The sequence below is a fragment of the Anastrepha obliqua genome, chromosome 3 (genome assembly GCF_027943255.1).
Source record: "Anastrepha obliqua isolate idAnaObli1 chromosome 3, idAnaObli1_1.0, whole genome shotgun sequence".
Lineage (NCBI taxonomy): Eukaryota > Metazoa > Arthropoda > Insecta > Diptera > Tephritidae > Anastrepha > Anastrepha obliqua.
This window is the reverse complement of record NC_072894.1, coordinates 121,432,667-121,449,260: the sequence shown is the minus strand read 5'-3', so window position 1 is coordinate 121,449,260 and position 16,594 is coordinate 121,432,667. Positions and strand designations below refer to the sequence as shown.

Genomic DNA, 16,594 nt, shown 5'->3' with positions numbered 1-16,594 from the left:
GACTTCCATTGTTAACATCCCTGTAACTCACAACTGAACGGAACAAACAATAAAGAGCACATTATTTTGCTGTATTGTGTGAAATGTCACCAACGAACATACTCTTTACAATATTTGATCGATACTTTACGAGCTATCGATCACTAATGCCGTTTACCGAGAAAATAATGGGTTTCTATCTAATATCTATAAATACTCACGTTTCCAACGTGGAAAGAATTTTTGAAAAATTTGCTGAAAATAAGCGACGAATCGAAATCAAATTATAGTTTTCTTTTCAAGTGATTAAAAGTTTTTATTGGCAGCTACCGTAGCCGAATGGGTTGGTACGTGACTGCGACTCAGTATGGCCCAGTTTCCCGATCATGAAACATCGAATGATAGAAAAATTGTTTTCTAGTAGTGGTCGTTCTGCGACAGGCAATGGCAAACCTTCAAGGGAATTTCTGCCATGAAAAAGAACCCCATAAAAAGACATCTGATGTTTGGAGGCGGCATAAAACTGCAGGAAAAGCATCAAGACGCACACCGCAAATAGGAGGACGAGCTCGGCGAAACAGCTACAGTGCACTCGCGATAACTCGAACTAATTAAAACAGGCGCTGTTCGATTTATCGAATTTGTTCGACTTATCAATTGAGTGTGCTATGTTAAAAAAACAGTCATCGATATCGATTTTTTTCAATTAAATTTATTTATTTATTTACATATGGATATGAACATGAATATGTTTAAAATAATTAATTCATTTCAATATTTTTCATCAAATATTTGGCAGTCTTTGTGTCAGTTACAGTCAGTTAAAGTTGAATATGGCTTTTTCACGCAGCAATTGAAGAGTGTTAACCTTTGCGGGGCTTACTTGTTCAGTTGTGGCCCACTGAATTATTGATAGAGCTAACTGCCTCCTCAGATGATATCCGCTCACATGTCTCAGTTGTGTTGTTAAACTCAGACTCAGAATCACTAGTTTCAATTATTACTTCTGTGTCGGTAAATTCGGCACCATCATTCCATTTGTTAACATCATGAAGCGTAAATTCGACCTGTAAATTATGTTTTTCATAAAGAAGTCAAAGTTTTAAAACATATATTCCAGTCAGAATACCTGTGGGGCTAAATTGTTAAGCTTATTAAGAAGAGAGTCTGTTACTATCTGGTTTTCTTCCAACAATTGTTTTTTTTTAAATGCTCAATGGAATATTATCTTCATCAGAGTCGCCTAAGTTGGCAAAACTCAAAATGTTTTTCCAACATTTGGATACAGTTTCCTTTTCTAACCGACTCCAAGCTGCATCTAAGAAAGTCACTGAGTCTCTTAAATTAATTTTTTTCATAGATTCGGTTATATCGCAGTTATTGTTGAAAATGGAAGCCAGTAGAAGTCTGTAGTATAGTTTCGTTATATGAATTACATTTTGGTCCATTGGCTGGATCAATGGTGTTACATTCGGCGGCATAAACATAGTTAAAATTAAACCATCCTCGGACTTTAATTCGATTTCGTTGGGATGTGATGGGGCATTATCAATTAGAAGAAGAGCCTTCTCAGGTAGTCCCCCATCTTTCAAATATTTTCTTACCTAAATATTAAAGTCATTTAACTTGGTTAAAAACATTGTTTTAATGAATCTGGATTTTACCTGCGGCACGAACGAATTATGAAACCAGTCTTTGAAAATCGCCGAAGTCATCCAGGCTGATTTGGAATTTTTGTACTCCACCGGACAATTAAAATTTTTGAAAACACGAGGATTTCTTGCTTTACCAATAACGAGAAGTTTAAGCTTATGGTTGCCGGTAGCGTTAGTGCATGCCATAAATGTAAAACGCTGCTTTTCAGACTTTCTTCCCGGTGCTTGTTTTTCCGACAACGAAACATAAGTTTTCTCAGGAAGAAGTTTCCAGTACAATCCGGACTCGTCAGCGTTATATATTTGGTCGGCACATATCTCCATTTCCTTTATTTTTTCTTGTAAAGCCATTTTGAAAGGGTCTACCAGCTCTGGCTGTGATGACAGTTTTTCTCCAGAAATTTTTAACAAACGTACTCCATAACGTTTCTTAAAGTTTTGAAGCCACCCGTCACTGGCAAAAAATGTAGAATTTTCCCCACACAACTGGGTATGAAAAGCTTTCGCTTTTTCTTTCAAGATGAGTCCACTTATTGGGTAATTCTTTTTTCTTTGGGACAGAAACCATTTGTATAAAGCGGCTTCCATTTTAGGAAGCTCAGAAGCTTTTAAAGTTCTCCTCTTCCCAGGACCCAAAAACGTGTTGTTTACTGCTTTTAAAATTTCCTTATCTTTCTTTTTTATAAGACTTATGGTGGACTTGGCTACCCCATATTCCTTCGCTAGAGAAGTAACACTACGTCCACGTTTAATTTTGTTAAGGACTTCAGCCCTCTCTTTTAATGTTAAACACTTCAACCTTTTACGATCCATTACTCACGTGTACTGATACACTACAAATGACAAATTTAAAGCAAATTGGTCAATGCAAGATGTTGTTCCCAGAAAACTAACGGGATATTAACGCCGAAATATTCATATGGACAATACACTAGTATACATATAATTTATATACATATACTATTACATATGTATGTATGTACAAAATGTACATGTTTGAAAAGAATGTGTGTACAAATAAATTTGTTTTTTTGTTCGAGTTATAGCGCTTTTTAATATTGTTCGAGTTACAAAGTAGTCAATAGGGAAAAAAATGTGTTCGAGTTAGCATGTCGTTCGACTTAGCGGCTATTCGAGTTACCGCGAGTGCACTGTATTTATTTATATTTTTTATTTGGTCCTGTGTACCTTGAATTTAATTTCTTATAATTACTGTTTTTTGTGTGTTATCATTTTTTTTTTTTTTTTGAAAATTGAGAGAATTTCATACAAGACCCCTTCCGCAAGAAAATGCTGGTTAAGCGCCTCTCTGAGTCTAACGATTTACTCTACTTTCTAGACAAACTGGTAGCCACATATTTTCAATACATCTTTGATAAATACTTTTATATGGAAATTTTTAAAATACGAAATCCAATTCAGACAGCTTTCAATTGTTATGTTTTTGATTCAGGAAACCCTTGGTTAACAGGTTAGCTTTATTTTATGGAAGGTTTATTCTAAACATCATCTCTATAAGCTTCGCCCATCCCAGATATATGTTTTCTCAAGGCTTAGGTCTTAACTTATCTTTAGTCTGTTAGGTAACGATAAAATAATGGCATGAACAAATAAAAATATTTATTGATTAGCCTATCGAAAGCAACAGTCTAAAGCTTTAAAGCTTCCTAGCAGGAATGCTGTTCGATTATATGCTTAAACTATTACTAATATAGTAAATTCGCAGTGATTAACAATTAAATTTGAAATGTTCTCTTTCTTCCAGCCGTAAGAGCGGATCGGATGCGTGGTGGTCGCAATAAGTTCGGACCCATGTACAAACGTGATAGGGCGCGAAAACTGCAAATGATGCGACAACGACAACTGGCCTTGCAAGCGCTACGCACTTCAATTGGTTCGGTTGACATGAAGTCGTCACCACTCTCGCCTGGCTACCAACAAGCATATCCGAATATGAGTATAAAGCAAGAAATTCAAATACCTCAGGTAAGAGATGATAAAAGGAAAATAATCCTATGCAATTAAACTGCATATACATATACAAAATATCCTATTAGATAGCAGCACACTGCATTCTATAATAATTTATTCTACTTACACAGGTGTCCTCTCTCACACAATCACCAGATTCATCGCCCAGTCCCATTGCCATTGCGCTGGGACAGGTCAATACAAGTGGTGGTGTGATATCTCCGCCTATGAATGGTGGTGGCGGTAGCGCTGGCGGTGGTGGTGGTGGTGTCAGCGGCAATGGTGGCAACACCGGCGCCAACAATAGCAACAGCAATAACACCAGCGATGGACTCAACCGCGGTGGTAGTGGCAATTGTCACGACACTGGAAATGGATCTCTGCAAAATGCGTCCGAATCGAAACTGTGGTACATAATTTACTATTTAACCAAATGCAAATTAAATGACGATTGTTGATGCATATACATATACAAGCATACTTACGTGCGTGCACATCATAGAAACTTCGTACTCGGCTCGATTGAGAGGTGCTGCGGATATATTTAATGAGATGAGAAAAAATGAGATGCTCAAAATCGTAAGCTTTTGAAATATATTTGAGAGGTACCGCTCGAGATGACTGAAAATTGTCATGAAAATTTCAGAGCTTGGCTACTGAATTCGGTTCGGTTTAATTAATCTGGGGTTGTAGAGAAATTATACGAGATACTGGGTTACAATTGACTTTATGGCTCATTTGACTGCGGGGCACTTTTGAAGTCAAATCGCCGTAAGTAATGAAATTTGTGTATTGGGAATAATAAAATACCTGATTTCATAAAGCGTGATGAAATTCGACAGTTAATGCGAAACATTTATGACAGCTTCTGTTATTTTGTGACAGTGATAAATAAGTGATTCAAAAGCGGTTTCAATAAATAGTGAAATGGTTCAAATTGGTAAATTAATAATAATAATGAATAACAAAATAAATATTTCGAAAAGTATTGAGAATTTAAAGAAAATTAAATTAAGTAATTAAAGTCTTATGGCGTTCATTTGGCATTTTTGCATGGGAAACTTTTGACGAAAAAGAGCAGCTCAGTATTTTTATTTTACAACTTAAAATTTAATAAGATCAGTATGCATTATGAAATTAAAGTTCGTAGAAATTTTGTAAAAAATTCCTACTTAAAAATTTTTTTTTGAAAATTATTCACTTGGAATATTAGGTTGTTTGAATTGAGATTCTGGATTAATAAAAAATACTACCCATTTTTTTAATGCTTATTTCCAATTTGATGCAGTACAACTGGGCACATAAACCTTTTGTTTCAAAAAAAGTTCCAGAATCTAATTGTTTATCCTCTTTGGATATTGAAAATCTTAATAGAGAAAATCTTTATAGAGAATTTCTACTCGAATGGATTTTGCAATAGAACAAATTTTTACCATTCTTTCTTGAAGCGTGTTTTGAATATACAGGGTGAACGATATGAAGTGTTACCAACTTCACACTGCTTGTATCTGTAAAACAGCTCATGACATCAACGTCAAAATTGTTCTAATGACAGTTCAATATATTGTTTATAAGCCATCAAAAGCATTTGCGTCTCAGTTTTGTTGAATTTTATTTTTCTGTGATGGAATTCAAACGTAATAGTGTGATTGCGTTATATTTGGCTGGAAAATCACAACCAGCCATTGTTCGTGAGCTCAGTCACCTCAAAGTGAATAAAATGTTTGTGTAACGCAGTATAAAACGTTACAATGATACTGGTAGCATTGCAAAACGCTATGGAGGTGGACCAAAAAAACCGCAACAACGCCAGAAATGGTTCGGAAAGTGAAGGCTCGACTCGAACGAAATCCACGTCGAAGTGGAAGAACTAAAAATATCGCAAGACAGCATTCGACGCATATTGAAAAATGAGCTCAAGGTCAAGGCTTACCAGTTCCAAAAAGCACACGATCTTTCACCCCAGCAAAAAAAAAGTTCGCTGCGAAAGAGCAAAGGAGTTGTTGCGCTTGCACGAACGTGGCGAATTTCCTAACATTGTGTGTTCTGATGAAAAAAATTTCCCAATTGAGCAGTTCACAAACACTCAAAAGGATCGTGTTTACTTGACCGAACGTTCATACGAGAATTTGAGCCTACGTATGGCCGCTCGAAGGTAATGGTTTGGGTCGCAGTGACCGCTGATGGATGCTCTCCAATCGTTTTTATCGAGCCTGGTGTCAAAGTGAAAGTGTTTTAGAAGCTGCTTTAGAGCCGTGGATACGCAAACTTTTTGGTCGTAGACCATAGACGTTCCAACAGGACTCGGCACCGTCTCATAAAGCTCGTGTGAGCCAAAAATGGTTAAAAAATCATGTTCCACACTTCATTTGGCTTTCGAATTCGCCAGACTCAAATCCGATGGACTATTCCATCTGGTCCATTTTGGAGAGCAAGGTGAGGACCAAAAAATATGCCAGAATGGATGTGCTGAAAAAAGCGATTATACGAGAATGTGCCAAAATACCTCAAGATCACATTCGTTTCATTTTTTGACCGTTTGAAGGCTATACTCAAGGCAAAAGTTCATCATATCGAGTTATAGTGAATATCTGTTAAAATTGTAATCATTTTTGAACAATTTTGTCTTTGAAATCAATAAAAACTAATTTCACACAAAAAAGTTATGGTGTTTTGAATAGGTAACACTTCGTATCGTTCACCCTGTAGATCCCGATTGTAGAAATTAGTCATAATCTTAAATTCCCAGAGTTCCAGTGTGGAACATAGGGTCATAGGGTATAAACTAGTGGTTTAGCGAAGAAAATCTAGAAATGATATTTGATAAAATAACATTTTTATGAATTTTTTCATGTTTCCGAATGATTTAACAGAAATTTTTTTATGACTAAAAATTTAAAAGTTAATATATTTTTATTTAATTATAAAAATTTAAATTATTAATTGCGATATCTTTTATTTCCTTTTGAAGAATAATTGCCATTAAAAGCTGAAATAACAGTAATGCAATTCTATTATTTTACGAATAACGTAGTTAACATTTAATTTTTTTTTTAACAGTTTGCAAAATCTGATGATTTTCTTTCTTTTTTTTATTAGATCGTTTTACATCTTCAAAAGGTTTACCATTTTTATGCTCTAAGGAAATTTTAAATAATTAATTTTAAATTTTAAATAATACAAATTTTAATTATTTATTTTACTAAATCTAACTATTGATTAATAGTTTTAATAAAATTTTAAATAAAAAAATATTATAATTAATAAAAAAAAATAAAATAATGTGAATATTAAAAATTGCAAAAACAAAAAAATAAAAAAGTACAAACAAAAGAGAAGAAAAATACAAAACATTTAACTAATACTTTTTATCATTCATAAACCGCGATGATATTTTAAATTGCACTCTTCAACACGAATTCTGAGTCCGGTGTGAATTACGACTCACACCATCTCTTTGTCGATTTTAAAGTTGCCTAATATAGCACACGATGAATTTAGTATTCCTTCAAAACTGATATGGCTATGAAAAAATGGCGTTGAGCAATAGCCCCAGCTCTGTCTGAATTGGCAATAACTTCTTCGAGCCATTCGAGGTTACAGACAAGGCACCTTTCGATCGTGCGATTTTTGTAACCTGATATTGGAGAAAATGGTGCGAGCTGCAGAGCAGAATCAAGCTGGCACAATCTTTTATGAGAGCGTGCAATTATTGACCTTAAAAAGGACTGTGTTAGTTCTGCCTTTTGCAATTTGGATAGGAAAGCCAGGTCAGTGCGTCTGGAGCTGAACTATAGTGAAACAGAGTAACTTTTGTTGTCACACAAAAATTTAGCGCATGCGTGACTGAGAAATCCTGTCACTCAATGTTGGTAGTTATAAATTTTGGAAAAATAGAGGAATTCATCACTTGGCAACCAACATCAACAACAATAACAACATCAGTCTTGTAATCCAACGAAGAATCTTACTTTGCAGCAAGTCCTACTTTAAAAAAGTACGCAAAGTAGCAACATAGTAAAGAAGTAAAGATTAATTTAATTTACATTAAAAAAAAATCAGTTAACATAGCTTGGTAGTGCTCACCATTCACCGTAACGGCAGCTGCTTCCTCATTCCGAAAGAAGTAGCTATGATGCCGCTAGTGCTGTATGAACTTCGCGAACAAATTTAGTTTGTTCAATGTACATTTCCACAATTTGGAAGCGTTGTTCTGGCATTAAACGATTCAAGATGTCTTGCCAAACCTTACTGAACAGAAATGTCAACACTGTGTTATGGAGAAGTCAAACCAGAGTTATCGATATCGACACTGCAACTAAAAAACACTGGATGTAAGGAATTTTCTAAGGCCCTGCAATTAACTGGATTACTTCCCTGGACAGCAGGGAGCTGTTATAAATTCATCCAGTTGTTAGTTAGATTTGACATGAGCCAAAACTTATGATAGTTTATGAGATCAATGTTTCTATTATATTAAAAAAAAAAAACGGGTGTAGGTGTAGGTAGACTCACGGGTATATCTTTAACGCCTTCCACCAAGCATGTAAGACATTTTGTTCATTCAGAATTATTAAAAAGCAAGTGATGCACAGATGTCGTATAAAAGTCTATAAAAAACATAATAACGAAATAATATAGGGTATCAGAGTAGGATAAAGGAAAATATCGGTAGACCAGCTGATTTATTTTTTTGTTTTCGCCGTGTACATTCGGATGCCAGCAGGAAAAGGTGTTCCATTCGGACTATCGTTTTATGCTTCTAGTTCCAACTTTAGTCGGCTGTGCAACACAGTTAATCCTTATCTTTTTCTTTAATATTTTCTTTTGTCATGAAATTTCTAATATGCAAAACGTTGTGGTTGGTCTAATGCCCCCGCCCTTAATGAACGCGCCTTGAAAGTACATTAAATACACAATTTTCTAAATCTTACTTGGACGAGACAAGGAAGAGAGTAACTTTTCAAACCATTGACAAGTATCCGCTGCAGATCGGAAAATGGTTTTAAAGTATAAGAATATATAAAAATTGGCCACCAGATGTGGGTACGCTGTTCATGTCGTCAATTGATTCATTGGTTGAACTGGCAATAAAATGAAGGCTCGGGCAAATTTTCTTTAATTGCAATACATATGAAATCGATCTATTGTTGCTATAAGAGATGCAATGCTGGTATTTTAAGGCATAAAATGTTATTAATTTTAACACAAACGCTTTATAGGATTCCATCATAAAGTTAAAATTTTTACTGTTATAGCGGTCAGGAATTAAAGACGAAGAGGACAATAAGAAGTCGATTTTAATGATTTATTAATATTTTTACTAGTTGTTGTTGTTGTAGCAGCATAAACATTCCCCATACTTACATACAGGGAATGCTGCTGGAGTGACAGTCCTTGGCCGGATATAAAGCCGGGTCGTTTCGGTAACGTAGAACCGACTGTCGTGGAAATTTTTATTAATGGATAAGTTCGTGCGGTTTTACAACAGATGGCGTAACTTGATTATTATTCCATCGATCCACATTTCCAAACATTCATTGGAGAGCTACTGTCGTAAGGCACAAACGTCAGTATAAGTTTTTTATTTGAAGCGTAAACAACAATATTTTTACCACACTTGAAAATGTCGAATTTCGTGCCAAATAATGTGTTTTTGCGGGGAATTCTTTAATATGAAGAAAAAAGCAGCCGAAAGTCATCGTATCTTGGTGGAAGTTTATGGTGAGCATGCTCTAGCTGAGCGAACGTGCCAGAAGTGGTTTGCACGCTTTAAAAGTGGTGATTTTGGCCGCGCCGCCAAAGTTCATGGATACCGAATTGGAGGAATTGCTCGATCAAGATCCGGCTCAAACGCAAGAAGAGGTTGCAAAAACTTTGGGAGTTGATCAATCAACCATTTCCAAACGTTTAAAAGCCATGGGAATGATCCGAAATTCAAATTTCGAAAAAAAACCGCACGAACTTATTCATAGACCTATTAGTATTTAGTATTGGTATTCTTGGTAATTACACAGTTTATGGGGCATAAGGAAAAACTTTGATTGACGAAAAAAGTCAAGAGGATCCCAGGATTAAATATCTGAAGGAGCGAAATGACTTTTTTTCTCCGTTAAGTTATTAACAAACACTTTTATAATGTTGCTCGTTTCAATCACTGAATATAAGGAAGTAAATATAGTTAGGGGTCAAAATTAGGTTCTGGCACATATACGTGTCGATTGGTACCCACTTGACTTTTTTCGAACAATTTTTCCATATGCCCCATACAATTTCTTAAAAACATTTGTTTTATTTGAGTCCGACCGCAGGCTTTCGGACGATAGAACAGTGAAAATCAGGACATATAATACATTTGTGGGATTTCTTAGAACAAATTATATATCAAATTAAATGCGGCTAGTTTTTTTTGATATATAGTTAAATACATGTACACAATTAAGCCTAACCTTTGAAAGGTATTTTGATTACCGGAGGAATTAAACTGATTTTTTTAACTAAAATTTCGTTTACGAAACAAAGGCGTTTTAAGATTTTGGAGTTTTCACATTTGTAGAAAAAAATCGTATATACCTTGAAAGCCAGTTCAAAAAGGCGAACCACACCCATTATTCCGTTTTTTTTCCGATGAAAAGTCGGTAGTCAGTACTTATGCCAAAACGGCAGACGCGCCCGAATCGGTAAATAAAGTCAAGGTTTGTTTTCTAAATTTTGTTTTAAAGTTATTTAATTTGGGGTACTAAATTATTTTAACCACAAAGACTTATGTAGCTTTGCTTTTTGGTCTCTGTTTTTTTGAATTAAAAATTCCAAAACAAAACGGCACCTCTCTTTTGATTTGATTCAAACAATCATTGATGTCCAACCCATGCTCTATGCTTGATAACAACATACTAAAGTCATTTAATAAAATTTCATTTTACTATTTCTTTCTAGCTTCGACTCCGGCACGCATCCTTCAAGCACTGCTGATTCCATAATCGAGCCGCTCAGGTGAGTAAACGTATTTTAAATTTCAATCCTTGCATTTGTGATAGTGTTTTTTTTAATGTCTCCATTAACAGGGTTTCACCAATGATACGTGACTTTGTGCAATCAATAGATGATCGGGAATGGCAGACACAACTCTTTGCGTTACTACAGAAACAATCCTACAATCAAGTGGAAGTTGATCTCTTCGAGCTGATGTGCAAAGTGTTGGATCAGAATCTGTTCTCTCAAGTGGATTGGGCAAGAAACACTGTCTTCTTCAAGGATCTTAAGGTGAGAATAATACAAATGTCGCACCTAAGGGATGCGAAACAGCCAAAATCCAAATAATGAAATGCCAAATTATGACTTGAAACAAATTATTGTGCCATTAAGTGCACAGCTCAAGCGCCAAAGCTACGTAATCCACGGTCAATTTGTTGTTGGCATTTTATGCATTAATTTTACGCGCATATTGATGTGCTTACATATGTATATGTATTCGTATTTATTTTCGTGTATTTCGGTTTTTTTGTTTTTTGGTTTTTTTGTTTTTTTGAGTCTGTAATTTTCGTACGCGCGCGCCGTAGCGATTATGTAAACGCACACACAGGTCACAGGCTGATGGCTAGGGGTGATGGCGTTGTAAGGGACGTCAGGCGACAACAACAAAAACAGCAAAAAAAAGAAGCTAAAAAAGGCAGTAATAGCGGCAATAGCAACAGCAACAGCAAAAACAACAACCACACTCAAGTCTGAATTAAGTTTCGATTTCGTTTGCTTGTTCATGTTGGCACTGTTGCTGTTGGCTGCTGCTTTTATAGTTGTTTTTGTTGTTGCTGCTGCTGTTGCTTGTTGCTTGACTCGCTCGCTGACTGACTGATTGCTTGGCTGACCTACTTACCAACCAAAGCTGAACGAAGTGAACTGAACATATACACACACACACACACACAAATATATGGATATACTCGTACAACCTAACATTCACACAGTCGTCAGTCAATTCAAGCTCATGACGCAACAACACATTGCACAAAGGTTTTACCAACACACCAGCATTACTGCTCGACTGAGTGTGTGTGTGTCTGTTTTAGTATTTTGCTTTTTTTTATTTAAATAGTGTTTATGTGTTGGTAAGCGGGCGCGCACATTCATGGACAAACGCAATAAAATGCGGTCGCCGTCGTAGATGCCAGGGATTGCATTGAGGTTGGCGATGAGTTAACTTATACACGCATTCAGTTCGCTTTAGAAAACTTGTTTCCAAGTCAGGAGCCAGCATAAGTCTCCGTCAGTTGGATCATGCTCTCACTGCTCGTGCCATTCATTGCACGTGTTGTAAGCGCGTTGTCACCGCAGTTGCTCGTTGCTCTTCACTACAGTAAGCACTTGAGGTCTCCCTCTGTAAGTGATGTATGCACTAACAGGAAGAGCATTTTTAGCCTGTGTTTTTGAGTTTTGAGCTCTAAATTGAGCACACAAAAATCGAATCGATGCTGCGATCTGTGGCTGATTCTTAACACACTCTGCGCCACATTCATAATCACAAATTATACAGTCTTAAATTAGAAGTTTCATCCGCATTATAGTAATTATTGGGTATACTAGCTTTCTCAATTTTTTTAATTTTAATTTTCTTTTTATAAAATTTAGATTTGATACAGTATTTTGGAACCCATCTGTTTCACACAAAATGATCATACCAGGTTTACTTATAGTAAAATACGTTCCTAAGTTGTAAGAATAAGCAGATACGAGGGATGCCTTTTTTATTTTGCGCTTCTGCAACACTATGTGGAATGAGCTGGAATTATATATTTTTATCGAAAAGCTTAGTATTTTTTAACATAAACTTAGATAAAGGGTTTTTTTTAGAGGTTAGGTTTTCAAGATGAAATAAAACGTATATAATTTAATGTTATGGCCAAGAATTTAGCTTTATTATAAAGATAAGGGTTTGTTTTAAAAATGATTTCGGGCAAGTGGCCGCCGCGGCTGGCTCGAATAAATTCCAGCCGAAAGGCCCAATTTTCGACCACTTATGTCAGCAATAACGCGCCGAATATTCTCTTCCAAGACGTCAATCGTCTCGGGCTTATCTGCGTAGACAAGCGACTTCACATAGCCCCACAAGAAATAGTCCAGCGGTGTTATATCGCACGATCTTGGAGGCCACGCCACAGGTCCACGGCGCGAGATAATGCGCTCACCAAAAGTTTCCTTCAATAAATCGATTGTTGCGTTGGCTGTATGGCATGTAGCGCCGTCTTGTTGGAACCAAAGGTCGTCCACATCAACATCGTCCAATTCAGGCAGGAAAAAGTCATTAATCATGGCTCTATAGCACTCTCCATTGACTGTAACATTATGGCCGGCTTCATTTTTAGAGAAATATGGACGAATGATTCCCTCTGCCCATAGAGCACACCAAACAGTGACTTTTTGAGGATGTAACGGCGTCTCAGCAATGGCTTGTGGATTATGTTCACTCCAAATGCGACAATTTTGCTTATTGACATAGCCATTCAACCAAAAGTGAGCTTCATCGCTGAACAAAATTTTCTTCGATGCGTCGCGCGAACCGAACCATTATTTTCGTAATAAATTTGCACGATTTGCAAACGTTGTTGAGGTGTAAGTCTATTCATTATGAAATGGCAAACCAAACTGAGCATAAATCAAGTGACAGCTGTCAAAAAGACCATCAACGAAAAAAGTAGTGCCAACTTGAAAACCTAACCTCTAAAAAAACACCCTTTATAATGTTTGAAATCCAACGTAGAATCTCTCTTGCCAACTAAGTAGGCAATTAGTAAGTAGTAAGTAGTAAAATCCTCTCTCGACGAACAAAACTAACACTCTACAAGACTCTCATCTTCCCCGTCTTATCGTATGGCGCAGAAGCATCGACGATGACAATATCCGATGAGGCGCCTCTTGCAGTGTTTGACAGAAAGATTCTTTGTAAGATTTTTGATCTTTGCACGTTAGCGATGGGGAGTAACGCAGGCGATGGTACAATGAGTTCAATGAGCTGTACGCAAACATAGACATAGAGCAGCGGATAAAGGTTCAGCGGCTCCGATGGCTATGTCAAGTATGGAGGCAAACGCTACGGCACTGAAAGTATTCGATACGATATCCGAAGGTGGTAGCAGAGGAAGAGGAAGGCCTATCGCGCCAATTAAGAATAAAAAGATATAACATTTTCGTTCTTTTTTCATTTTTCGTTGAAAAATTCATCTCGCTCAAAAGATGGAACTAACTTGTGAGAATTTTCGTGTCATGATTTATTACAATTTTCGACGTGTATTATGGGGACGAGGCAGTAGTGTATTGATCAACTTACTTCGGCCTTTGACGCTCCACACTTAGCCACTGTACAACGGTGGGCCGTCGATCGTTGCGGGATGAATTTCGTGAAAGCTGTCCAGAAAACGGTTGTTGTGCCAGAAACACTCATGTGGCATATCGCGAGATTGGGGCATTAATGGGACCAGCAGACATTCAATACTGTCGCCTGTTTTTTCGCATAATCTGGAAAATCTGGTCATGTTGCAACTGTACCACTAGAAAAAATTGAAATAGGGATACACAACCATTTATTTGCCCAACGTTTTCGGAGAACTAAGGAAAACCAACCGCCTGTAGTTGAACCTTGATGATAACACTTACAATTAGTATATCAGCGATATAGCAGGTCTTTTTAAGGCTAATACAACAACCTCAAAAACTAAGCTGACAATCTTTCTTTGTAATAAGACTCTTATTTGCCTAGCTTTATAATGTCTAAAATTATTAGCTGATATAAATTAACTTGCTTTCGCCTTCTTTACTTTCCTTAGGTTGATGACCAAATGAAATTGCTTCAGCATTCGTGGTCCGACATGCTGGTGTTAGACCATTTGCATCAGCGAATACACAACGGCCTACCAGATGAAACGCAATTAAATAACGGTCAGGTATTCAATCTGCTCTGGCTAGGCCTGCTTGGCGTACCCCAATTGGCGGACTATTTCAATGAACTCCAAAGTCGTTTGCAAGATCTTAAGTTCGATATGGGGGATTATGTGTGTATGAAATTCCTAATCCTACTCAATCCAGGTAAGGATTATAAATTGTTTCATATATACCTCGAAATGATAGTTCTTGTTTATTAATTTACAATGATCATTTCAGATGTACGTGGCATTGTCAATAAGAAGACCGTTTTGGAGGGTCAAGAGAATGTGCAAGCAGCGCTCTTGGACTACACGCTCACCTGTTATCCATCAGTGACGGTAAGTTAAGGGCATTTAAGCAACAATAATATGTATATACAAGTATGTATTTGAAAATATATACAGTCTCTCTAATGTAAGCGTGACCGAGAAAATTCAAACTTAGAATTCCGCTATAAAAAAATTTAAATGCTTCCAAATAGGCGAATTCTTTTGGCAAAACCCGTTGTGCAATTTGTTAGTTTTGTGAGAAATTTAGAAAGCGTGCGTTGTTTTTACAAAATAAGTTTCGCGTATGAAAAACGATTTGAAGCAGTATTCCTATTTACACAACCTAAAGGCCCAAAAATGTAACGTGCATCTGCAGCAAAATATAAGGTTGTCAAAAAAGTCTTGCGGTATTTTTATTGAATTTTCAATTGTTCATAAAATTGGTTATAATAATGCGATTTAAGTCAAATATGCGCCGTTTTGTTCGATGACGAGTTCCCAACGAGATACCAACTTCATAATGCCCCTCTTATAGAAGCTCGCTTCCCTATTGTCAAAAAACTCGGAGAGCCAATTTTCACAGGACTCTCTTGAGGACAACTTCCGACTACCAAGCTCGTTCGCCATGGACAGAAATAGGTGGTAATCACTTGGTGCGAGATCCGGACTATACGGTGGATGCGAAAGAGCCTCCCATCCGAGCTCCCGGAGCTTCTGGCGCGTAACCAAAGATGTGTGTGGCGTGGCGTTGTCCTGATGGAAGACAATTCGGCCTCTGTTGATCAAAGATGGCCTCTTCTGCATGAGTGCTGCATTCAAGCGGTCCAGTTATTGGCAGTACAGGTCCGAATTGAGCGTTTGGCCATAGGGGAGCAGCTCATAGTGGATGATTCCCTGCCAATCCCACCAAACACATAGAAGAACATTCCTGGCCGTCAATCCAGGCTTGACCACCGTCTGGGCAGCTTCACCGCTTTTCGACCACGACAGTTTGCGCTTCACGTTGTCGTAAGTGACCCACTTTTCATCGCCAGTCACCATCCACTTCAACAACGGGTCGATTTTGTTGCGATTCAGAAGCGATTCGCATGCATCCATACGGGCAAAAATGTTTTTTTGCGTCAAGTCGTGTGGCACCCATACATCGAGCTTCTTTTTGAATCCAAGCTTCTTCAAATGGTTTATAACGGTTTGATGACTCATGCCCAGCTCTTGGCCGATGCTACGGCTGCTACTATGCCGGTCTCTTTCGATCAATTCAGCGATTTTATCGCAATTTTTGACGACAGGCCTTCCGGACCGTGGCGCATCTTCGATCACCTCTGCACCAGAACGAAAACGTTGAAACCATCGTTGTGCGGTGGAAATGGAAACTGTATCGGGTCCATAAACTGCACAAATTTTATTGGCAGCATGAGATGCATTTTTGCCTTTATCGTAGTAGTACTGTAAAATATGCCGTATTTTCTCTTTATTTTGCTCCATGTTTGCGACGCTATAACTCACGAACGACTAAAAGCAAACAACAATTAATCAAACACGTGTTAGCACGTGAAAAGAGCTTTCCAAAAAGCTCTAGCGTGAACCGATGCGACGAATACAACTAGAACTACGCGCTTGCAAAGACAAGCTTGCGGAAATACCGCAAGACTTTTTTGCCAACCTTATATTTGAGGAAGTCGAAGACGTAATGGTGGTGTAATGGTATATCTAAGTTAAAAACGTTGACGAATTCCTCGGACGAGACCCAAAAAACAAAAGAAATATCTTTCCAGAGAATATCATTTATTTGTTTGTGACAAAGTC

General features: G+C 37.2%; 1 protein-coding gene across 2 annotated transcripts in view; it reads left to right on the top strand.

Annotated features, from left to right (window-relative positions):
• The window catches only part of LOC129240231 (nuclear hormone receptor FTZ-F1), a 172,309-nt gene that overhangs the window by 149,475 nt on the left and 6,240 nt on the right, over positions 1–16,594 (top strand). For both annotated transcript variants that reach the window (XM_054875899.1, XM_054875900.1), the window contains 6 exons: positions 3,400–3,620; positions 3,737–4,014; positions 10,542–10,598; positions 10,670–10,868; positions 14,423–14,681; positions 14,757–14,857. In XM_054875899.1, coding sequence (XP_054731874.1) covers positions 3,400–3,620; positions 3,737–4,014; positions 10,542–10,598; positions 10,670–10,868; positions 14,423–14,681; positions 14,757–14,857 — 1,115 coding nt within the window. The remainder of the gene's footprint in view (positions 1–3,399; positions 3,621–3,736; positions 4,015–10,541; positions 10,599–10,669; positions 10,869–14,422; positions 14,682–14,756; positions 14,858–16,594) is intronic.